Below are 26,231 nucleotides of genomic sequence, written 5' to 3' on the forward strand. Positions count from 1 at the left end.
ACACACAGCTAGAGGGATTTAAATTATTTAAAAGAAACAGACCAAATAAAAGAGGAGGTGGAGTTGCTCTCTATATAAGAAATAACTACATCTTCACAGAAATAGAGTACAACAATGATAAAAACTGTCTTGAATGCATTTGGGTCAATATAAAAGGGGGGGGGAAATGACATTGCCATAGGTGTATACTACAGACCACCCAACCAAACAGAGGAAATAGATGAACTTTTTGCCAGTCAGCTAACTAAGGTATGTAGGAAGCACATCACAATAGTAATGGGGGACTTTAACTACCCTGACATCAACTGGGAGACAAACTCCGCACCAAGTGGAAGATCAAACAGGTTCCTGGCAAACCTAACAGACAACTTTGTCTCCCAAAAAGTAGAGAAGGGAACTAGGGGATTAGCCATCTTGGATCTAATTCTCACTAACAGAGATGAAATGATAGACAGTGTTGAAGCCATAGGAACCCTGGGAGGAAGTGATCATGCAATATTAGAATTCAACATTATAGAAGCACAACCAATAGAACACAGTCAAACTAGAGTCTCGGACTTCAAGAGAGCTAATTTCAATAAACTTAGAGAGGGCTTGGGAAGGATTCCATGGATGAGAATCCTCAAGGGGAAAACAACTCAAGAAGCTTGGGAAATTTTGAAAAATGAGATAATAAAAGCACAGTCTAGCACAATACCAACAAAGAGGAAAAACAACAGCTCTCAAAAGAAACCAGCATGGCTGCATAAAGAACTCTCTGACAAATTGAAAGATAAAAAGGACAAGTATAGAAAGTGGAAAGAGGGGAAAATAACTAAGTCAGAATATCAGCAAATAGCCCGAGCCTGCAAAGATGAAGTGAAGAAAGCCAAGGCTCAAAATGAACTAAGGCTTGCGACCAAAGTCAAAAATAACAAAAAAAGCTTCTTTCAACATGTAAAAAACAAGAAAAAAGTGAAGGAAACGATTGGTCCATTAGTGGGTGGAAGTGGCAAGAAGGTGACAAACAACAGGGAGAAAGCAGAACTATTTAACTCGTGTTTTGCATCTGTCTTTACACAAAGGGAAAAAACAGACCAACCTATTAAAAATACTGCCATAAAAAACAAAACAGAAACACAAGTTAAGATAGGCAAGAAAATGGTTAGGGAGCACCTGTCCAGCCTAGATGAGTTCAAATCGCCAGGACCAGATGGATTACACCCCAGAGTTCTCAAGGAACTGGCAGATGTAATATCGGAGCCACTGAACTATATTTTTCAAAGATCCTGGAACACAGGGGAACTACCAGAGGACTGGAAAAGAGCTGATGTAGTTCCCATCCTCAAAAAAGGAAAAAAAATGGATCCAGGAAATTACAGACCTATCAGCCTGACCTCAATACCTGGGAAGATCCTGGAAAAGATAATCAAACAACGAATCAACGAACACCTAGAGGCAAACAAAGTCATTACTAAAAGCCAACATGGGTTTGTCAAAAATAGATCATGCCAGACAAATCTTATTGCATTCTTTGACCAAGTGACAAAATTAGTGGATCAGAGGAATGCTGTGGACATAATTTACTTGGACTTCAGTAAGGCATTTGATAAAGTAGATCACAACCTACTACTTGACAAGATAGAAAAATGTGGGGTAGACAGAACCACCACCAGATGGATCCGTAGCTGGCTGACCGGCCGTACTCAGCGAGTGGTCCTCAATGGAACTGCATCTATATGGAGGGAAGTGTGTAGTGGGGTGCCCCAGGGCTCTGTTCTGGGCCCAGTACTCTTCAACATCTTCATCAATGACTTGGATGAAGGGATAGATGGGGAACTCATCAAATTTGCAGACGACACCAAGCTGGCAGGAATAGCCAACACTCCAGAAGACAGGCTTAAGATACAGAAGGATCTGGACAGACTTGAACACTGGGCACTAACTAACAAAATGAAATTCAATGGTGAAAAAAGCAAGGTTCTACATTTAGGCAAGAGAAACCAAATGCACAAGTACAGCATAGGTGGCACCATGCTCAATAGTAGTAACTGTGAGAGGGACCTCGGAGTCCTAGTAGACAATCACTTAAATAGGAGCCAGCAGTGTGCTGCAGCTGCCAAAAAGGCCAACACAGTGCTAGGCTGCATTAACAGAGGGATAGAATCAAGATCACGTGAAGTATTAATACCACTCTTTAATGCCTTGGTAAGGCCACACTTGGAATACTGCATCCAGTTTTGGTCACCACGATGTAAAAAAGATGTTGAGACTCTAGACAGAGTACAGAGAAGAGCAACAAAGATGATTAGGGGACTGGAGGCTAAACCATATAAGGAACGGTTGCGAGAATTGGGTATGTCTAGTTTAACGAAGAGAAGGACAAGGGGGGACATGATAGCAGTATTCCAATATCTCAGGGGCTGCCATAAAGAAGAGGGAATTAAGCTATTTTCCAAAGCACCTGAAGGCAGGACAATAAGCAACGGGTGGAAACTAATCAAGGAGAGAAGCAACCTAGAACTAAGGAGAAACTTCCTGACAGTTAGAACAATTAATCAGTGGAACAGCTTGCCTCCAGAAGCAGTCAATGCTCCAACACTGGAAGTTTTTAAGAAGAGACTGGACAGTCATTTGTCCGAAATGGTGTAGGGTTTCCTGCCCGAGCAGGGGGTTGGACTAGATGACCTCCAAGGTCCCTTCCAACTTTACTATTATTATTATTATTATTATTATTATTTCAGACAAGTGACTGTCCAATTTTTTCATAAAAACCACCAGTGATGAAGTCCTTACAACTTCTGAAGGCAAGCTGTTCCACTGGTTAATTGTCCTCATTGTTAGGAAGTTTTTCCTTAATTCCAGGTTGCTTCTCTCCTTGATTAGTTTCCATCCATTGTTTCTTGTCTTGCCTTCTGATCTCTGGGAAATAAGTTGACCCCCTCTTAGACATTGGAATAATGCTATCATGTCACCCCTATTCCTTCTTTTCTCTAGATTGGCCATACCCAATTCCTGCAACCATTCTTCATATGTTTTTGTCTTCAGGCTTTTAGTCATCTTAGTTGCTCTTCTTTGTACTTTTTCCAAAGATTCAACATCTTTTTATAATGTGGTGATCAAAACTGGATACAGTATTCCAGGTGTGGTCTTAGTAGGGATTTAAAAAGCAGTACTAATACTTCACATGATTTTGATTCTATGCCTCTGTTTATATAACCAAGAATTGTATTAGCTTTTTTGGCTGCTGCCATACACTGCTGGCTCACATTTAAATGATCATCCACTAGGACTCCAATGTCCCTCTCACAGATACTGTTTTCTTTTATATATATATATAACAATAGCAATAGCACTTAGACTTATATATCGATTCACAGTGCTTTACAGCCCTCTCTAAGCAGTTTACAGAGTCAGCATATTGCCCCCAACAATCTGAGTCTTCATTTTACCAACCTTGGAAGGATGGAAGGCTGAGTCAACCTTGAGCCGGTGAGACTTGAACTGCCAAACTGCTGGCAACCAGGAGTCAGCAGAAGTAGCCTTGCACTACTGCATTCTAACCAGTGCACCACCAGGACTCTTACAGTGTATACAATGTATTACCAGTATATATAGTATATTAAAAGAAAGAGGGGGCAGAAAGATTTTAGTAAGAAAAGAAGATTTTAGTGAGACGGCTTGGTCATGAAGGACTGAGATTTAAAATTCAAACCACAATACACATTAAGACCAATTTTGTTAACCATAGTCATTATGATAGAACAAAACAATCTATCCTACCTTCTCTTGGAAGGAATCATATTTTATATTTTTGTTCCATATACTAAGGGACAAGCACATTGGGTGCTGCTCAATTTCTTCAGTGCTTGCTCTAAAGCTTGTGGTGCTCCACACTGGTTTGATCCTGAAAAAGGATGCTTCCATCTTTTGATCTCCAACTAAAACCCTTCTAGTGGCAGCATTTTCTCTGGAAAGGGGGTTGGAGGTGGGTACTAGAAAGCTCAATTCTTTGCCCTCACCTTCCTCTCACTCCATCAGTGATACTGTGGGCTTCAATTTGTATAAATGCAAATTTTTGTTTTGGAAAAAAAATGCATAATTGCACCTATAATATTTTATATTGAGTGTTCATCTGATGATCATCCCCACATTATTTAAAGAGGCTCAGGAATAATTGTAACCTAAAATTGCATGCTGACTCAATATGCAATATCCATAAATTGTAACACAGATGATCCCTGACAACTCCCTGTGCAGCAATATTAAATGCACTTATAACATTAAAACAATGCATTTTAAATTATATTCATAAAATATTTTACCTATACTTAAAGTGTAATGAATTGCAGCAAGTGTGTTTATCATGTGCCAGAAGTAAGGACTGATTGAGGTTCTAGTACATGATGACAATTCTTTCTCTTACCAAGTGCATCCAAGTTTACACTCAAATAAATATATATAGGATTGCTGCCATAATCAATAAGTATTGATCTGCTAGCAAGAAGGATGCACATTATAGTGGTATAAGACATCTGAAAATCTTTAATCAGATAAAGCTTTGATCATACCTAAGGACTGTATTCAATATTTTCCTTCATTTTTATGTTTTCCTTTATTCTTTGATCCATTAGAATTTTCCCTGAAAGTAGGGAGAAGGATTTTACAAAGTCGCTCTTTTCTTCTATAGCATCTTCTGTCATGATTTGTAGTTTTTTAAAGGATTAATCAACTCTTCACTACAGAATTTGGTACTCATCAAAAGCATTAGAGGAAATGGAATATTTGTAAACAACAACAACCCCAAGATTGAATTCTAAACAATTAACTGGCCATATTTATACTTTTATAATTTTGAAGACAAGAAGTAGAAGAGACTCGAGTTATCTAGACCATTAAAAAGGATAGCTGTGGACAGAATTTACAGCCATCACATAGCAAATTGGGTCTCGAAATTCCACATTAAAAAAAATACAGGACTTTTTTCCCCGTCATTGAGATGTAAGCTTTCACAGGTACTAATTACTATCACTACCTTTAGATTCAAGTACAGCATGTACTCCTTTGATCTGCTTCTGCTAAGAAAAATTCTGAGCAATATCCAGGGCTGGGAAGCATTCATGAATAAATAAATCAATAAAAATCCCAAACCACCAAACGAAACATAGCACAATATGCTGTTCCTTTGTGGAAGTGAAAGATATGAACTAGATATAACAATTGAGATCCAGACTACAAGCCTTTATGTTGTTGAAAACACCACTTCACATCTGCCAAAAATAAACTTATTTAACATCTGGCAATTTAATGACTATTTACAGTGTTGATGGGATTTACCATTATTTTCAGTAACATGGAAGGAGAACTCTGAAAAGTGAACTGAAAAATCTTAGGGGTTTTATTTAGGGCTACCAAATAAATTTGCTGCGAAAATTTGTATGATAACTTGATAACAGGAAAGAGAATTTTCTGTTTCTCTTTTCTTTTCTACAGTCATGTGGTCCCCTGAATTTTTGCAAATCGGATCTGATATTCCTACCTTCGTTCACCAAATTAGACATTAATATTAATCTGGTACATTTGGAATGTTGTTTTGCTTGGCATTTGTCCTGCATGGTTACAGGGTTGGCTTCTTTTTGCACTGCTCTCTCCTAGTTCTCCCAGCAAAGTTTATCAATGCATGACACAATCCATTGGCTTCAATTGGCTTGTCACAGAACCTGATCAAATTTGAGAGTGAAGGTCACCCAGCTGGTTTCTGTGCCTAAGGAGAATTAAGAAACGTGGCTCTGCTCACTTCTAGTCTAGTACCTTAACCCCTACATCATGCTGTCTCTCTGGTATATACTGGATTAACAGGAGTACATCAAATTATCATAGTAAGAGTTTATTTCTATTATCTCTTTTTTTATATTACATATGAACCCTAGCAGAAAGAAAGAAAATCCTCAAGATATGGCAAATTGAAATTGTTCATGTATAGTATTTCATATGTTCTCTTATTATTATAACTAGTCAGTATTCAAAAAAAAATATTCATACTTGCTTTTGATGAAAGTTTGATGGGGGGAAGTGTTTGGTCCTGTAATTGCATAGGATTTGATCCAAGAAAAATGGGGAGAGGAGTTAATATGGGAAAAAGAAACTGGATTGCAGTGGCATGATTGTGAATTTCATTAGAACTATGGTAGCAATCTCTAGTAATCAGCCTTCCTTAAGCTGGTACTTTCTGATGCATTGTGGTTGTAATTCTCAGAATTGCCACTAACATGGCCAAAGGAATTTTAGAGGTTGCACTTCTAACATATTTGCAAGGTACCAGATGAGGAAGTCTATAAGGAGTATGATTTTTTTAACCCAACTCCTTAGTGATAATCACTAATGCCCTATTGAAATCTGCAAATGACCCCTTATGTATTTCTGCCAACAGCAAAGTCCAGTAACTGGGTTGAATGACCCCAAGGCAGTGATGCCTGTAGCAGAACCGTCCCATTCCCTTTCTACTATGATGCTGCCTTCCTCCAAATATTCCAAGGTATCAAACAAGGGTCATTCTTTATGCAAAATATCTATTTAAAAGCATAACAATAATTTCTAAAAAAAATAAACAAATATTTATGGGCAAAGGACTTGCAAAGATTTCTGTAGAAAAAGCTTGCCTATATCTGACATTGCCATAGATTATCATCAACTCAACATTATAAAACATTTACAATTTAAAAATACAATTTCAAATCTTTTGGGACCATGATATTGATTTATTTTTTTTAAAAAATATATCAGGTACTTAATGAGACGGTTGGACTAGAAGACCTCCAAGTTCCTTCCAATTCTGTTTTTCTGTTATTCTATTCTGTTTTTCTGAGACCAAGTGACAGCCTAGGTACTTGATCAAAAGTAATTTCTTTTATGTATTCAGAATAACGAAACATCTATAGAAATAAATCATCATGCATGGAGTTCATCTCAAACTATTCAAAACGAAAATAGTTTACAATTACTTGTTAGATTTTTTTAAAAAAATGTTTATCCTATAAATGGATGGTTTGTATAAGAGAAATTCATTAACAGCAGATCCATATTAAACTAATGTTGTACTCTGCACAGACTCATCTGCTTGTACAGACCATCTCCTCCGTTATCTCTTGCATTTTTGGAATGAGAGACATTGAAGGAAAGAAAAGTGTATCTCTTTCTGGGGACCTTGTGGTATAGTGACTGGAATGTTGAATTAGGATCGGAGACAGATGACTTGAAAGTTCCATTCATTCATGAGGCTAATCATCAACATGATTTTATATTGTGGCTTTTCTCTCAGTCTGACTCTCTTCACAGGGTGCATGTGAAGGTGAAATGCTGAAGAAAAACCAAATTCATCTCTTTTTTGGATGAAAGATGATATATGCTATCATGTTTATATGGCCACAAATCTAACCTGGTACATTCATATTCTACATTTGTAAATATGGAATTATATAAATATATCGCTTAGTAGTCCATTATTTATCTCCTTGGTAGATAAGTAAAATTCTTGGATTTTTCTTTAGTGTTTCTTTTTCCTTAGCTACATAAAATGTAAGACAATGTTCATCTCAAACCCTGGGTGTTGATCTATAGAAAGCATTCCAAAGATACAGCAGATGGTAACATCTCTGAAATATCTGAGCCCTACTTAGGAGGAAGCACAGCAGTATATTGAAGTTAAGACATCCTACCAGAAACCAGGAAACTGAGTTCTAGTCCCATCTTAGGCAAGGAAGCTGGCTGGATGATTTTAGGCTAGGCACTCTCTCTCTCAGCCCAACCTATTTTACAGGGCTGTTGTCATGGGGAAAAATAGGAGGAGGAAGAAGTACTTTGTATGTTTGTGGCTTTGAGTTACTTTATAAAATAATAAAGGACAGATAAAAGTCTAATAAAATAAGTGTCTGGAACAATCAACAATGAGGTCATATATTATCATGGCATTATTATGAAAATCATATTATTTGTGTGAGTGATACAAATTACATAATTTATGTGATGATGCAATGACATATGTCACTGTTCACCCTTGCTTCTTGCTGATGCTCATGTACACTGTGTCCCTCACAGATGTAATGCATAGTAAATAGTTATTAGCTTTCTTGTTTTTCAGTCTAAACTGTCCAGTTCGGCTTGCATCTAGCTAATAATTCTAGCAATAAACTGCTATTATTATAATTATTATCATCATTTATATATTACTGAAATTTGTGTTTAGATGCTTGTACCCTCAAATTAACCCAAACAGCACATTATACCACAACAATTTTTTAATCAAGGTACCAAAAATGCGCTAATGTAAAGGATGTGTAAAAAAAACCTGGGACCCATTATTTCTGTGAAACTAAAATTACCACAATATTCAAATCAGTTTTATTTGCAAAGCTGTGCCTTTTGCAGCATTGTGCAGTCATATGATCATGATTTCAGATGCTCCTTGCCAGCTTCCCACAAGCAAAGTCAATGGGAAAGTTGTCAAGAAGTCAGAAGTTACTCCCACTCCCACTGCCATTTTGCCTTCCTGTGGCCATTCTGTTTATCTAGTTAGGTAAGTGAATATTGATTTATTATTGAAGCTTGTTTTCCACTACATTTTTATATATTTATGATATATCTCCTTTTAGTTGGACATGGGACTGTCCAGCATAAGCATATGGCCAGTCTAACATTTAATATTCATTGTAGTCACATCACTCTCTCAAAGAATTATCCAATAGGTCACAACTGTCCATTTATTATTTTATTTGTTTGCTGCTGGATCCTCCATATTCAGAGCAGTGTGCAACATATAGTTTATAACTAGGATAGGATAGTAGGATAATTAACATATAAAAATAAATATAGTAAAAATGAAACACAAATAACATTAAACAAAATATAAATTTGTAACTGTTAGGCAAAAGTAGCAATAATTAACACAAAATGAAAAATGTAAAACACCAAGGACAAAAAAATCATACCCAAAACTCTCCATAAAAGCTTGTCTAGACTGATGAACACAGTCTATACTCTACAGGGTAGCTCTTCCAAGTGCCATGACTGAAAAGTAATTCTGTTGCGAAACTAGAATGACATTTACTTGAAACTGTTTTATATAATTGTAAAACAGATTGCCAGTAAAGTATAACCGAACATGCTTGTAAGTATGCTTATGCCTTATGTCATACCATGCTATTCACTTCCACGCTTGATCTGATTTTCAATTTCAACAATGACCTCATGTCTAGGAAATGGATCCTATTGAATTATATTAAGAAGTAGATTATTTAAACTCAAATTTAGATTTGATATAGGTCAATATTTTTTAAAAAAATATTGCCACATCAGTATAATAAAATGAGAAACAATGATAGGTCAAACTAAGGACAAGCATCTTCTGAGTAAGATAAAGAAACTTGTTGAAGTGCGCTGAAATTTCATGATGTGCCTAATGATCAGTTTTCTAAAAAAAGTACAGTTATGTTGGTAATCTGTCCCTTATATAATCTGTACCAGTCTACACTCTTAGCCCTCTTTATTATGAACTAGCCACACTATTCTGGAGTACTGGTAGTCCTTGACTTACAACAGTTCATTTAGCGACTATTCAAAGTTACAACGGCACTGAAAAAGTGAATTATGACCATTTTTCACATTTATGACCTTTGCAGCATCCCCATGGTCATATGATTTACATTTGGATGCTTGACAACTGACTCACATTTGTGACAGCTACTGTATTCCAGAATCATGTGACTTTTTGCGACATTCTGATAAGCAAAGTTAATGGGGAAACCAGATTCACTGTATTACTGTATTACTAACTTAACAGCTGCAGTGATTCACTTAACAAATATGTTAAGAAAAGTCGTAAAATGGGGCAAAACTCACTTAACAAATTTCTCATTTAGCAACATAAATATTGGTTCAGTTGTGATCTTAAGTTTAGGACTACCTGTAGTTCCAGAGTTACATTTTAACCAAGACATAGATAACAATTGCCAGATCAAAACAGTTTAGGAATAATCACATTGGTATAGCAGATATATTTGTACAAACAGATCCTTGACTATTGCTGCTATTTGAGAATCTAAAGACAGTTGAGGGTCAACAAGTACTCTATGACTCTGGTTGTTGTCTGTCAGGGAGAGCATAATTCCATTGGGAAGAAATGGAACATCAACGTAAACGTTTGGGTCCCTATTTATGAAGAGCATCTCCATCTCATCTAGTTTTAATTCATCTTCTCTATTTTTAGCCTATTATCAAACTTAGATAATCTTTCAAATATTTACTTACTTGAAGTTGAATGGTAAGGAATGGTAAAAATAGTTGTTATCAGTATATTACCAGAAGTTCTACCCAAAGCCTCAGATGGCTTCCCCCAGTGGTTTCATATAGATGTTGACCAACATGAGGAACATGATGGCTTAATCAGAAAAGGTGCATTTTTACTTCCAAGTCAAGGGAAGGTTTCTTTAATAGTGTTCTTAAAAAGTGGATAAACATTTTGTCATCAATCAAACATTAATTACTTCTCTTAATCATGGGGGCAGTTTTTTCCGACTGATTTAATTAGCCAGGAGGGACAATGGCTGAGCAGACATGTCTCCAGGCAGCACTAAAAACTTTAGAAGAAGCACTTGCTGTGTGCATACCTCATATTTCAACCCATATGAATAAAGGGATTCTGGGAGTATGGTCCCAATACATGCAGAGATGCTAACTTAGAGAAACATGGAATGACAGAAACGGTGTATGTGTGTGTAATTTAATTTTCAAATTAATTTTTAAAATTAAGTGAAGCATTTTAATCTTTTGTAATTATATTATCTACTATTGTATTACATTGTAAAAACTTTAATGAAATTAGTTTTAACACTAATATAGCAATTATTGCCAATGTTTCCACAGATATTTCGATTACATTATAATACTTTTGTGCAGGAGACAGACTTATTATTCGTATATTATAGATTGAGAAGGAAGGGACTGAGGCCCAGAGACTAAAATTTATCATCTAGGTTAAACTAAAATATGAAACAAAGGTAGCAGTGTTTATGAATTTAGCCATCATTGGGAATGTAATTTCTGAATTATGGTCCCATAGAAATGTCTAATCTATTATGGATACCTCAGTTTTTTTCTAGGTAATCAAGCCTACAGGGGTAGAACTTTTTAACCCTGTGGTCAACATATTGTATTGTTTTCCGATTCTTATTGCTTTGGGGGGGTTGTTTTTTTTTAATAATATTGTAGGCAAATTAAGGCCTTCCCTGTTTTATTTTAATTCTTTTCTAAGTCCTAACCAGTTTGTCAACTGTTTTTAGCGCAAATCTCATCTTTATTCATGCTACATTCCTCTCATGCAACTGTACACATTTCTGCTAAGTAATCTTAGTTTGCTGATCATTCATCCATCATTTTGCTTACCCTTGCATAGAAATCAGTTCCCCATCTTCTCTCTCACCACGTCCTCCTTATAATAACTTTTTCCTAATATATTTGCAGAGTATTTTGTTGGTAAGGTCTCTGTGGGACCTTGTTCTGCCTTATTAATATGCATTGATTTCTCTGCATTGGCTTTGTTTTGCCCTGTCTTCTAATGTTCTCTTATCATTAAAGTCCCCCCTTTCTCTGCGTATGTCCTTTCTGTGCTGCTGTATCATTGCTCGCTCCCTCAGTTTGTCCTCTTTTTTTCCACTTTGTTTAGAAGACTTTTAAAAATTATCTTTGGTTTTCTTGCTTTTTCTGTATGAGGACCTTCTATTATAAAAAAGCCTTCTGTATTTTGAAGCTTTTCCAATATATTTCATTTCAACCCTTTGACTATGTTGGCTGGGGATTATGAATGATGATATCAATATTTGTCAAGAGCATGAAATTGGGAAAGAATAGATGGTAAGATAAGATAAGGTAAGGTAAGGTAAGGTAAGGTGGGATGGGCTGAGATGAGATGAGATTAAGGGAGTGGAGGGGAGGGGAGGGGGAGGGGAGGGGAGGAGAGGAGAGGAGAGGAGGGGAGAGAGATAACTTTTATTGTCATTTTTCTATATACACAATGGCGTACATTAAAATGAAATTCTGATGCTGCTGTCCAAAGAAAAAACGCCACACACCAAATAATGTCACCATCTCAAAAATAACAATAATAATATAATAACAGCAGCAGCAGCCAAAAGTGCCAAGTTATACAAAATGACACCAAATCTTACATACATACAGAATAGTATAGAAGAATAGAAAGAATATTTTATTATATCCTTCTTTGCATTTACAGAGACCGTCTTATTCCATCATCTCTCTCTATACCTTTGTCTCAATAACAGTAATCCTGTGGATAAGAATTTCTACTTTTTAAAAAATTATAAACATTACATTTGGGGAAATTATATATAACAGTAATTATTATTTTATAAATTGTGCTGGTATGTTCATTAGCATATTGAATTTTTTCCTTGATTGCTTAAATACAATTAGTAATCCAGTATAAACCTTATCTTTCTCAGAGCCTGTATCAATAATTCCATCATATGATTTAATGTTGATATCTGTGAATCTTTGTCCTCTATCTTTACTAAAGCCCTCTCCAGAGACATCATCTTCTTAATTCCATCTTCAGCTTTCAGAAGCTGTATTTTTTAATAATGAGAAACATAATCCCTCTTGGCCTACATCATGTCTTTCCCCATTTTACATATTACAAATTCTATAATTTTTAAATTCAGCAAAATGTAGACAGTTATTCTCATGGTGCAAAAAAGAAAATGTAAAAAAAATATTCCCAGAAATGCTAATCTCCATTTAGGAAAGCTATATATTTTAAATCCAAACTTAATCATCCCTAATGTAGAACATTTAAATCAGCAGTTCTTTTTTATTTTACTCCCCTTATTTATTGGTTTCACTATAAGCAGGATTAAACCTGGATCCAATCGAAACTGACTTTTCAGTGCATGCAGGCGTTCCAGCATATTAATGGAGATTGCCACTAGGTCCATGGAAAGAAATACATGAATGTAATTGGGTCCTCTCTTAAATTTAAACTAATGAGACTACCTACTTATGCAGGGGTTTCATTGGTGTCTAAACCCAAATAGAAGAACTAAATTAGTTTGTGAACTGCTTATGATGATATATTAAAAAATCAGATGCCTTTTTTCTTTCCACAGTGGCATGGCCGTGCAGCCAGCTTTGATAGTCAAGGTTCCTGCCCCTCTCCCAAACCATCTTCAACACCATGATCCAACAAGTGGTGAATATTGGGCCTCGACCAAATTCTTTTTCTTTTGCTCTGATATTTTCTTTATGGGTTCTGAATTCTGATTCAACCTATTGCTGAATAACAGAAGACTGGCAATCAGACATTCCTTGTTTCTACAGTGAAAAAGGCACCAAATCCTTTTATAGTGGTGTTTGTCTTTTTATTTCTATCTCTCAAGGTGACGTACTTTGTGCTTTTCATTTTTTGGATATGGCTGCTAAGAAGAAAAGAAAAGAAAAGAAAAGAAAAGAAAAAAAAAGAAAAGAAAAGGCATAGGCTGGAACTCTGGCCTATAAAATAACATGTAAAATATTATTTGTGTGTATGTAAAGGGACAAATTATTAATTGAGAGCTGTTGTACTTCTGCACATCAGCATGCAGATTTAAAAGAGACAGCAAAATGAAAAATGAGAAGGCCTTGATGAGGCTCCTTGTGACATGTGAACACCCTTTTGTTATTGTGATCAGTGAGACATTACAGCTTTTCTTATTCATGCTGTGATGTTCATGGAATCTGTGAAATACAGCCCAGCCTGTCCTTCCATGTATTTTAAAAAAATGCTAATTCCTCAGGGAGAAATTATCCATTTTTTGTAGTTGTGTTCTTGAAAGAGCCTTTTGCATGAATTCAGCTGCTTCAGGTCCTGTGAAGTCCTGCACTGATTACAGGTTTGTGAACTTTTTTAAAAACTATTTCTCTTTTATATATTGATTTGCCATTTCTCCTCTCTTCCCCCCCCCCCTGCTAAAAATAATTATTTTTAGGTAGGTATTTTTCCATTGCGATTTAGTTCAGGTTTCGTCAAGAAACAAATACACTAAATTAAATTAGTTTGTCACAATTATTTTCAAAATTAACTTCTTTGGATGTGGAAGCTCAAACAGGGCTTTTATCCTCCTCTGCTCTGCAAAAATGAAAGATTACGCATTTTCTACCAATGTTTTCACAATAATTATTTCTGATACAGTTTTGTTTCCTTTTCTTTGTAAAATCACAAGGCTGTCACATGGCATTTATCTTTATCTGTCACATAAGGGTGCTAATAATGGCATGCTGGCGCTGTATGTAATCTTACTCTCATTTGCCCACCATTGCTCAAAATACTTTTCTGTTTCTGCCTCTCTTTTGCCTGTGCTTATAACCAGTTTATAATATTTAAATGCAGCAATCAAGTAAGCTATACTAGATTAACATGACTCTTTCTGGGAATTTATCAATATCTTTTCTTTCCTACTCCTAGAATCATTTTTAAACATTCTTTTTAATTTCTACAGGGACATGCAAAATCCCTTGGTCCCTTCATAGCCAAACAGCATGCTCATAGTAAAACTTTGCTGCAAATTTTGGCAAGTATTTTTCCCCAGTGCAAATACCGAGAGTCAGCTGATATTAAATCTACTTCAGCTCAGACCTTGCATTTTCATTATCTTCAACATCCTTGGACCTGCTGTGTCATAGATTCTACATTTAGGCAAGAAAAACCAAATGCACGAGTACAGCATAGGTGGCACCATGCTCAATAGTAGTAACTGTGAGAAGACCTCGGAGTCCTAGTAGACAATCACCTAAATATGAACCAGCAGTGTGCTGCAGCTGCCAAAAAGGCCAACACAGTGCTAGGCTGCATTAACAGAGGGATAGAATCAAGATCACGTGAAGTATTAATGCCACTCTACAATGCCTTGGTAAGGCCACACTTGGAATACTGCATCCAGTTTTGGTCACCACGATGTAAAAAAGATGTTGAGACTCTAGAAAAAGTACAGAGAAGAGCAACAAAGATGATTAGGGGACTGGAGGCTAAAACATATAAAGAACGGTTGCTAGAATTGGGTATGTCTAGTTTAACAAAGAGAAGGACAAGGGGGGATATGATAGCAGTATTCCAATATCTCAGGGGCTGCCATAAAGAAGAGGGAGAAGCTATTTTCCAAAGCACCTGAAGGCAGGACAAGAAGCAACGGGTGGAAACTAATCAAGGAGAGAAGCAACCTAGAACTAAGGAGAAACTTCCTGACAGTGAGAACAATTAATCAGTGGAACAACCTGCCTCCAGAAGCAGTAAATGCTCCAACACTGGAAGTTTTTAAGAAGAGAGTGGACAGCCATTTGTCCGAAATGGTGTAAGGTTTCCTGCCTGAGCAGGGGGTTGGACTAGATGACCTCCAAGGTCCCTTCCAACTTTATTATTATTATTATCGATCATCGCACAGTCAGCCAGATGTTCAGACTGGATTTGGCATTTTGTTTACCTATCGAGTCCTTACCCAGGACCTGGGATAGGCAGATGTGGATGTTTGATGGTATTACAGGTATCGTCGCAGGATGGAAGCAGTTCCTAATAAGGCCGCCTTTTGCAATTTACTAAGAGCGAATTTGTCAATGGCAATGGTGTTCAAGTGGTGCTCCAGTTGTTTTGGGATTGCACCTAAGGAGCCTATTACTATTGGTACTACCCTTGCTTGCTTTTGCCACAGTCTTTCTATTTCTATTTGTAGGTCTTTGTATTTTGTTATCTTCTCCAGTTCTTTCTCGTCTATTCTGCTGTCTCCAGGCACTGCCACGTCCACTATCCAGACTTTTTTGTCTTTCTTATCGACAATTGTTAAGTATGGGGTGTTATGTTGCAGGTGCTTGTCTGTTTGAATTCTGAAGTCCCAGAGCAGTTTTATTATTATTATTATTATTATTATTATTATTATTATTATTATTATTATTATTATTGTTATTATTATTATTATTACTACTACTACTATCTTACTATGCTATTGCCAAACAACTGAAAGGTAGCAGTCATAGTGGCCAGGCTGCTGCTATGTGGTTACTACAGTACCAATGTTATCAATAAGCATTTGTAACATTGCTCAGCAATGAAGACTTAATGTTGGCACTGCTGAATTGATGAAGCTTGTAAAATTTTGGCATGAATAGAGCTCTGCTAATTTACCTATGGAACCAATACTTTTAAAAGAAACATAATACACAAATATTGATGATCTCAGCTTAGAGCATTAACTTTCCAGAACTTTCAGTGCATGAAATAAATTTACTCGTCTTTTGGGGATTAATATTTAAGCACAATGAGCAGTAGGAAAACTTGAATACATCTGGTTTTATTGAACTAAATAAAACTATATTGTACAGTTAACCTTTTCCCATCATATTAATTTCAGTGGGAATTGAGATGTCTCCAGCTTTCTCTAAATTTTTCTCTATTCAGCACATATGATCCATGCCTGGAAGCAAAGATCTAAATAAGGATTATCATTCTGAATCCAATTCTGCAAAGGTCAAATGTTGCTGATTGGATGAGGGTATATACATTTTGTGGCACATACATAATACCTCTTCTGTACTGTGCACTGAGAAATAAATTGACAATGCTTACAGACTTAAAAATACTGACCACCTCTTCAGTAGGCAGAGCCAATACCCAGAGGCCATCAGTTTAAGAGTTTCTGCATCACAGAAAGCAATTACAATGTATTAATGGTTACTCACAATACGTTTTCATGAGAGTCCTAAGAATGATTTAGTTTACAAAAATATCTCTGCTAAGATTATTCCCTTTAGTTTTGTTAGGTTTTTATCTACTTGACAGGGATATTATTGTGTCTTTCAAGTGATATTTGAAATATTTTGCTTTTAGACTTGCAATACCTGTAATGGCAGAAGTGTTCTCAAATCACTGTACGGTAACGGTCCACCTAGATACATTCAGTACTGAGCCCATTTTTTTAACATACACTTTTAAAATTTAATCATAATCCTTATCTACACTCTGAATTAATGTTCTGACTTACTGATCTGTATACTTTCCAGACTTCTGTAAATTACTTTGTAGGGAAATTTTGTTCAGCTAAAGACCAATTTGTTCTAGCTCCTCACACACCTTGTGTCTTAATTTCCTCTGTACGTGCCCCCGCTACAGGAGCATCAGTCTAATAAAGTGACTTTTTTAAAAAAAAACTCTTTGTCTTGGACATAATTTTATTTTGGTTTTTTTTTTTCAGTTTCCTTTCTGCAATGAGGAATGGAAACTGCCAGTTAGTTAATAAAACAACATTGTGTCAGCTGTAGGGGGGGAAAAGCTCAAAGGTACAGTCTAGTTTTTGATAGGAAAGAATTTTTTTGCAATCTTACCTAACAGAATGAGTGATGGTTCTGAAAATAAGATATTTTCAAGTACATAATTAGAATACAATGTACTTTATTAGTTTTCCTCAATTTGGGGCCTTTAGATTTGGTGGTCATATTCCCAGCAAGTCTGGTTTCATGCATCCTCAGTGTAACAAAGGAATGGGTTTCAAAGTTCATGAGAATCTGAAAGTTAAGCTTTTTTAATTTTGCAAGTTAGAAGATTTAAACATTGTTGAAAATGCGTGTAATTTTGATTATGGACTATCAAGTTGATGTCAACTGTTAGCAGCTATCACACAGAGAGGATAATATATCCTCAGTCTGGCCTTTCAAATTTTCTAATGATAGCTCCATAATTAGTGGGATTGAATCTGTTATGTTTGGTGATCTGTGAGGCATCCATGAGGCAGCAAGTGAAACAACAACTCTTTATTAAAGGTTTAAACAGAAGCCTAGCTAACTGCCGCTCCACCCCTATTTATACACTCAGCCACTAGGCAGCGGCCAATAGGATTCAAGTATTAGTTCCTGCTTTAACACAAGTTAATGAGCATGTAGACAGAAAGTCTGGCCCTTAGCAGACAGAGTCTTATGACCTTTTTTTCAACATTTCCAAGTAATTCTCCTCAATATATTACAGAATCCATCCATCTTGCTGCTGCTTATCCATGTCTTCTCTTTCTTTTTCCAGCATTATACACCTTTCGAGAGATTAGGATGTTCTTATAATGTGCTGAAAATATACTAATTTAAGCCGTGACTTGTATTTTATGTGAGAAGTTTGGATTGATTTATTGTGAGCCATTTATTAGTTTTACTATGTATCCATGATAATCTTGGATTCTTTTCCAAGAACAAAGTTCACAAGTGTTAATACACTTTTTCCTTTAGTCCATTTGATTTTCTTTTAATCAGTTACTATCTGTCCATTGGCATCCTTTAACATACCAATTCAAGGTCAGAATCTCCCTCTGAGTTCAGAATTCTTTTGGAAGACTTTCCTTGTTTTTCTATTTCTGTTTCTACCATAGATATCTTTACATATATCACTGTAATACTGTTTCTAGTCTCTTCTAATAGCTTTCTGAAATTCTTTATTAAGTTCCTCCTGAGCTCTTTGTTTCATTGGCTTTGGGTTATTTTTTCTTCTTGGCAATTTCCACCATGTTTTGTCTCCTAGTTTTCTTTCTTCTTGTTTTTTGTGTCAGATTCAACCTTAACAATTCCTTTGATTTTCATGCCAGAGTTCTTCTGGTTCCAAATCAGTGAGGTATAGGACTATAACGCAATTCCTGATGTTCTCCTTGAAAATTGTGAATATTTGTTCAAAATGATATTGTGGAAACTGACTGACAGGGATTTCTGGGGAAAAAATGGGGGACTGGTAAATTAACTCAACTTTCTCTGGAGGAAGTGAGGTTGTAAGATTGCCTATATTGCATTCCATGTCTTTGTTCCTCTCCAAGGAGATTGCTTGGCAGTAGTCAACAAATGGTGGGAGAAATGGGAGTTGAGAGAATTTACTGTGCTTAGTCCAGCTGCAGACAGTTTTAACTATAGAAAGTTTCAAACAGGTTAAGGACTCAGAAAAGGTTGGGAGATTTGATGTTGAATATTGAGACTTTAAAAAAATTAGTGCATTTTCATGGGAAAGAAAAAATATTTTGATATTGGAGACGTAACAATGGAATTCAGAGATTTTTGATGAATTGCAGTGAGATTTTAAATGAACAATTTCAGCTATGTTAAGCATTTTACTGAAGACTCTGTTTTCAGAAGAGCTGCTACACCAGAAGATGCCACTGTAGAAAATAGTCTGACATGATTATGGAGAAAAATGTGAACAAGAACCTTTCACTGATATATATTAAAAAAAAAGTTGTCAAGGCTAGAAAAATAAGAAGAAAATAAAAATGCCAATTCATTTTTATGTAAAAGGAAAGAACATAACATTGGCTCATTTTATTAGGGTTAAAGTGGGATATGTTGTTATTTTAGGAGGATTCTTTCTGGACTTACTAATACCTAGCCTGGAAAAATATTATTATTGGATTTGCTTGCAGTTAACATGGTGCATACACCTTTTTTTTTCATACAATCATTTTATCTATCCAAATTGGCTTAGTATCTAACTGCCTTTGCATTTAAAAAATCTTTTTGAGCTTGTTCTCTTTAAAGGAGATATTGCCCCTTTTTGTGAAGTTAAATTTCAGCCTTGTGTTTATATTGGGGTACTAGGAGCACTGGATTTGCTTACAGTTAAAAGTGAAACTGTTTATACTTGTGATGAGATGGGAAGTTGGTTTCCTACTTTTTTTCTTTGCTCTTTCTATATTTTCTTCCTTTTTTGCATTTTTATTCTCTCTCTTTTTAGTTTGTATTTTCTTTTACTATTGTAATTAAAATATTTAATAAAAATATTATTTATAAAAGAAGCTGATTGGTTTTGTTCTTCAATTTTAACTTGATTGGACACTTGCACATAAGCAATTTTTGATCTATTCCACAGATAATCCCCAATTATATCTTTCCTTCTGTAACTGAGCTCTTCTACCTCTTTGTCCTAATAATATACTCAATTTTATTTCTGTGTACTCCACCTGATGGTGCCTTAGTACATAAGCATCATTTTCATTGTTTGAAGGGTGATACCAATGAAGAAATAATTGGATTGGCAGAGGTTGATAAGTCATTCTCCTGCCTTATTTTGATTTCCTAGGGCATATGGTATTGCTACATTTTCATCCTTTTTATTTCTACCATTGACATTTCTTCTCTGTTTACATACAAGTGGCTTGCCCTGTCAAGGTTGTGAGATTGTTCTTAATAGTTGCTTGATTAAACTGATGTTTACTGTTTGATTGCATAGGAGAAGGAGTGGTGGAACCTGGGGATGGAGTTTAAAAAGGGATCAGCCTAGAATCCCTAGTTAGCCACATGCAGACTAAGTCCAACCCCCCTTCAATTCCATGGACTCTTATTTAACTCAAAGCAGGTGCTAACTGTTAATTGGGAAGATTCCTGTACATAAGCTGTTTAGTAATAAATCAGTTTAAGTGGACCTTCACATGTAGACTTAGTCTTTCATGCCTAATATTCATCTAGATCATGGGTGTCAAACTGCCAGCCTGTGAGCCAGTTGCGTGTGGAGGCCATGCCCACCCCAGCTCTGGCAATGCAAAAAAAGTCACAATACATTGTGACACGTCACGTGACGTGGCAAGTTTGACACCCATGATCTAGATTAATTTAGATTGATTATGGGAAGGGGATGGAATTAGTTTACTTGTGGTTATGTAGGAGTTCTAGGTTGATCCCTGTTCTGCCACTCCTTCTCCAATGAAATGTGTGTATGACTTAATAGTTCCTTGATTGGGGTATTGTTTACTGGTTGATTGTTGGTCTGTTATTGGGTTTCTGGGTGTTCCCTAAGTTTGGCTGATGTTTTATTACCAGGCTAAGTAACATCACTGGTGTATAGTGAAATACACAGGCTGTTTATATATAGCTTGCCTTATCAGTCTTAGTTGGTATATGCTTTCTTCTTAGATGGCACTTTGATATTGTTTTTCATTTGCTTTTTAAAACAATTTAGCAATTTGTACTTAAATTCAGGATGACCCATCTATCTAAATCACTTGTGTTTATTTATTTGTTTGTTTGTTCAATTTATTTGCCATCTGTCTTGCCATGGGGTTACTCTAAGCAGCTTACAACAATAAAAAGGGGGAAAAAATAAAAGGAATGCAAACAGAACAGTAGTAAAGTAATAAAATAAACAATGATAAAGGATCACAAAGAGAATAATCCAAAGGTGCTTTTTGAAGAGGCAACTGGGTTTTCTTGTTTTTCTTTGAAGACATTTCATTTCTCGTCCAAGAAGCCTCTTCAGCTCTGACTGGATGGTGAGGAATGGAAGGATTTATATTCCTTTTTATAGTCCTGACATGACTGACATTTAGCAATGCACTTTTGGATAAACACCCTTGAATGGTGCAGGAGTATGAACAGATTTCCAGAAAAAATGCAGACTACAGGAACCATTTGCTCTTCAGCTTGAGATGGAGACAACACAGACTCATTTCTGTTCCTGTGGTCAATAATGAAGATACACAGGGCAGAAAACATACTGCATAAATCACAGCTCCATAACACAGTCCTTTCAACAATTCCAAGAAGGCTCCACATCTATTTGCACTACTCAGGTGTCCCTGAAGACACAGACAAACTTCCAAGTGGCCTTAATGACTCTCTAAAAGAATACAAGTGACCAGCTGTCTGCAAGGAATATAAATCCTTCCATTCCCCACCAACCAGTCAGAGCTGAAGACATTTCTTGGATGAGAAGTGAAATGTCTTCAAAGAAAAACAAGAAAGTCCAGTTGAAAAAGCACCTATAAGACAATTGTGACCTGGATGACTGAGAATCTCCATAGACACAATGAGAATAATACAACTATGTGATAACCAAACAGATGGATGGGTGGAAAGCAGACAGTGAGTGAGAGGTGGGGAGATGGAGTCTGCCATCAATCTAACAGCCACCTGCAATCGGATATAAGAATGTGAGGTACTAAGTTGGCATTGTGGTACTGCAATGCAATTCCTTGACTTCAATTGATTTATTGGTTACTGCAGATGCCTATTTTACCTGTACCTCACAACCAGCAGAGTGTTTTCTTCATTATTGGAGAGAGAAAAGGCAAATATGATTATGAGGTACAGAATTAGAAATTTGAAATAATGTTACTCCTGACATTAGGAGACATGCTATGTAAAGACAAGTAAAATGAAATGGAAAAAAAATCCTAAATAAAAACAGGTCCCTTAGCTGGCTGACATTGCCCCTGTTGACCAATAGACTTAAAAGTGCAGAAACTCAGTGCATTCAATCTTGAATTTGCCAGCACTCCAGCCCTCTCAAAAGCATTAAATTTAGCAACGCTTACATGTTAGCTAGAATAACTAATGATACACCTCCCTAGTTTTCTTACTTTCTTTGTAAACATTCACCTCAAATGTTTTCTATACAATTGCTATTCTGTTTTAGCAATTTCCTTTAAAAAATACCAAAGTCACATGTACTGTATAAAGCTTGAGTTTTCCAATTCTTTCACAGAAATGAACTTTGTCTCAGGAGACAACTAAAAGAACATCTTTCAGTTCCTTACGGAGGTCAGTACCAAGGGTCTTTTATCTTTTTTTAGAATTGCATGTGAAATCCAGACATTCATGTTCTCTCTTTTCTTTTTAGAGTTGATTTTAATAGTTACTTACAAAAATATCCATGCCCTGCCTTTTGTTTCATAGGTTCTCAGAGTGACAGGAATTGGCTATTTGATCTTGGCTCAGAAACTAGGTGAGCCTGGGCCTTACTAGCATTTGGTTGAGAGACTACCATGGGATACCAGGGCTGTACATATCTGAGTGAAACAACATTGAACCATTTGTATAGTGTTGAACTACGTGGACACAATTATCAAGTCACAAGGAGCTGAAGCAAGTTTTATTTTCACAATAGTAATGGAAGTATATGCTAAAGGCCCACCCCATCCCAAATCTTCAAGACTTAAATTAAGCAAGCACCAACATGAACTCATGAAATGAACATTTTTTTTAAAAATGGAGAGAAAAATACTCCAAAGCTCTGTAAAACAATACTTTCAATGTCATTTTGCTGTTATTGTTACTATTTATAAAGAACTGGTGTCTTCAAAAAGTAAATTTGTTTAAAAATGAACAAAGTTCTAGGATATGCAATATAATACAAGATCTCTCAAATAACTTTGATTAAATCACTACCCCTGGTAATGAATGAAATTCAACAATATCATAGAAAGAAGCTTTTATTTCTCTGTTTACAAGGAAGAAAACAATCCAATCTATCAAAGTGATAGAGCTTATTTTCTTATTGAATGTATATTACAAACTTTTATACCAAACTTGCAAAGAGAACAAATGATTTTCTAGCTGAATTAATACATCCTTAGATTGGATTTGTCCCAAAGAGTTGCATGAGAGACAATATCATATACCTTGTGAATGTTGTGATAATATAAATTAGAACAAGAGAAATGGACCTTTGTTAATGCAGAAAAAGTTTTTGATTATTTCAAGTGGGCTTCCATACTTGAAGCTTTGAAGAAGATATTTTTTACATAAATACAGAGTATTTATAAAGAATAAGGTCTTAATGTTAATGGTTTTTTTAATCACAAAAAACTACCCTAATGAAAGGAACAAAAGACACTTGTTGCCTGCCTCCTTCATTATTCATAATGGCATAGCAAAGAAGATATACCAAGAATTTTCAGGAATTAAATGCTGCTCAATAACATAAACTAAAATTAAATGCTCTTGATGGGGTACTTAACTAAACTAAAGGACACTTTAGAATTGATGATGGAATATATATAACAGCATAATTTGATTCCATGTTTTTGGATCAATAAAATTCAAATGCTGATACAGCTTTTGAAAAACATCATTTGTTCCAAATAATTAGTTTTAATTTCACTTCAAAAAATGATAAAATCTGGCAATTTACATGACAAATATAAGTATATTTAAAAGTAATGTATATACTTGTAAATAAGCCCATCTGCAGATAACTCTCAAATTTTTAATCAATATGCCATGCAAAATGCAACACCCACAGATTAACTGACCATCAATGTTTGTATGTTTGCATTTTTGCAATTGGCTTTTCCATGGGTGAAACATATTTTCATGGTATTTTCATTACAAATTTGAGGGTTGGCTTATACATGACTGAGTACTTAAAACAAATATTACAGTATTTGTAATACTGTACAGTATTGCAGCAGATAACTCAAACCTAATTTGTGGGGTGTGTTTTGCACCTAAAATTCTTGATTTATCTTTGGGTAAATACAGTAATTATTCGCACATCTATAAAAATATAATGGCACATTTTTTTTAAAGACCAAGTTTTGAGATTACTATCTTTCTTAGGAAGAATTGTAGCTGTTGACATGAATATTCTATTCAATCTAAATGTTCAATTGCAAATGACTTTAACAAAAATTGAAAACAAGTTATTAAACATAACATAGACAAATAAAGAGAGCCAGTTTGGCGCAGTGGTTAAAGCACCTGGCTAGAAAACAAGAAACCTTAAATTTTAGTCCTCCCTTGGTTACAAAACTAGCTGAGCAACTTTGGGTCAGTCTCTCTCTCTTAGCCCTAGGAAGGAAACCACTTCCAAAATACAGCACCAAGAAAAATCTAGGGACAATCTATAAATTATTAGTGACTCTGAATAAGTTAAAAGTTATATAATTAAATGGATTTACAATTTAAATACAATGACTGATATGCAACAATGAGAATTTTAGTCAGAGAAAAATGTGACATTCACACCCAATATTATGCTTAAAGAAAACTGGTATAAGATGTCTTATCGCTGGTATGTTGACTGCTCAAATGATTAATTCATTCTCTAAACATGGTTGAAATGTAATGCTTAGATTGTGACATTTTTCCATATTTGATGGTAATGTTGTAAAGTTTTACAATGTTGGAAAATGATTTATAAAGAATGAAACCATTTAAAAAGCCGAGCTTCCTTCCAACTGATTTCTGATTGAATGCTTTATTACTAAACCTTGCCTTCCCACAAAGTATATTGAGTACGCCTATTTATGATAACTGCTGCAAGGATACTCTACCCTTCCAACTGGAAAGTGTTCACAGTTCATTCTGAAGAAGAATAGAAAATTAAGCTTTTGGAGTATGCCTTGATACCCAAAATAATTTCATGTGTCAAAAGTAACTCTGAGACAGAATTAAATTCAACTGGGAAACCAGTTTTGGATTAAAACTCAATATATGAGATTTTATCATATCCGAAATATAAGTTTATCTTAACATAATCTTTAATTGCTCAAATATGCATACATTATTTAGATATTAAAAATGAATTGTAGTTTTTTTTTAATATATTTTATTGGTTTTTTTTAATTTTAACAAAGAGTACTTTAGACACACCATGGTGTTTGGGTAAACAAACAATTCAAGGTAAAAAACATACATAAACAGCTCAACTTAATACATTCACTATCATCTCTCTATTTCTCACAAATAACATAATAGATTTAATATATTCCATTTCTAGCTTAAATTTCTGTTACTACTCCACCTGTTTTAAAGCTTTATCAATTTAAAATTACCATAATCAAATATTGTTTTACATGAACAAATTATCACTTCAAGTATCTCTACCATGTATATTAAAGTTTTTAATCTCTCTCAGCCCTCTTCTTATCACCAATCTCATTCATTTCTTCTTCCAGTGATAACTAACTTAATTAAAAAAAAAACAATGTTAAACCTTAGTTCCTTTCAATTCTAAAATGAATTGTAGTTTTTAAAATGATATAGTATATTCAGTTACTTAAAATTAATCAGTGAAATACTGAAAATATTAATTGATTTAATGTTTGTAAACTGGCTATTTCACTTTGTGCTTTTTTCATCCTTTCCCCCTTTTTTCTTTATGTGTGCATATGTTTTATTTTTTCCTTAAAATACTTAATAAAAATATAATTTTAAAAAGTAAACTACTTGATAACCTACTTTTAAAAAACCAGAAATAAGTACCCTCCTCCTAAGGAATTGCAAAGGTTTGGAGGAACAATTATATAGTGCAGAAGCTGAAGCAAGCATGAGGAAGAAACCCAAAATAATTCTGCCTTGATTTTGTTAGTAGAATAGGGGTCAGAAGGAAATTTGGACAGACTTCCAGTTTCTGACAATTAAGTAACATTCCTGGATTCCTTGTAGTAACTATTTCTTGACTTGGCTTACCTCAAACGTCTAAC

The 26,231-nt window shown here is 35.2% G+C and overlaps 1 protein-coding gene across 3 annotated transcripts in view; it reads left to right on the forward strand.

Annotated features, from left to right (window-relative positions):
• The window catches only part of LOC120316655 (synaptotagmin-6-like), a 41,178-nt gene extending 16,078 nt beyond the window's left edge, over nt 1-25,100 (forward strand). Inside the window, exons 4-6 of one of the 3 annotated variants that reach the window (XR_005559026.1) lie at nt 13,155-13,916; nt 22,508-22,563; nt 22,699-25,100. Coding sequence is in view for 2 of the 3 variants with exons in the window: in XM_039362472.1 (XP_039218406.1) it covers nt 6,410-6,514; nt 22,508-22,513 (111 nt within the window). In the remaining variant the exon portion in view is untranslated. Of the gene's footprint in view, nt 1-6,409; nt 6,515-13,154; nt 13,917-22,507 lie in introns of all 3 variants that reach the window. The other 2 variants (XM_039362472.1, XM_039362473.1) reach the window with 2 other exon arrangements.
• Nucleotides 25,101-26,231: the final 1,131 nt, after the last annotated feature.

The sequence above is a fragment of the Crotalus tigris genome, unplaced genomic scaffold, assembly GCF_016545835.1.
Source record: "Crotalus tigris isolate CLP2741 ecotype Arizona unplaced genomic scaffold, ASM1654583v1 scf7180000019465.582067, whole genome shotgun sequence".
Taxonomy (NCBI): domain Eukaryota; kingdom Metazoa; phylum Chordata; class Lepidosauria; order Squamata; family Viperidae; genus Crotalus; species Crotalus tigris.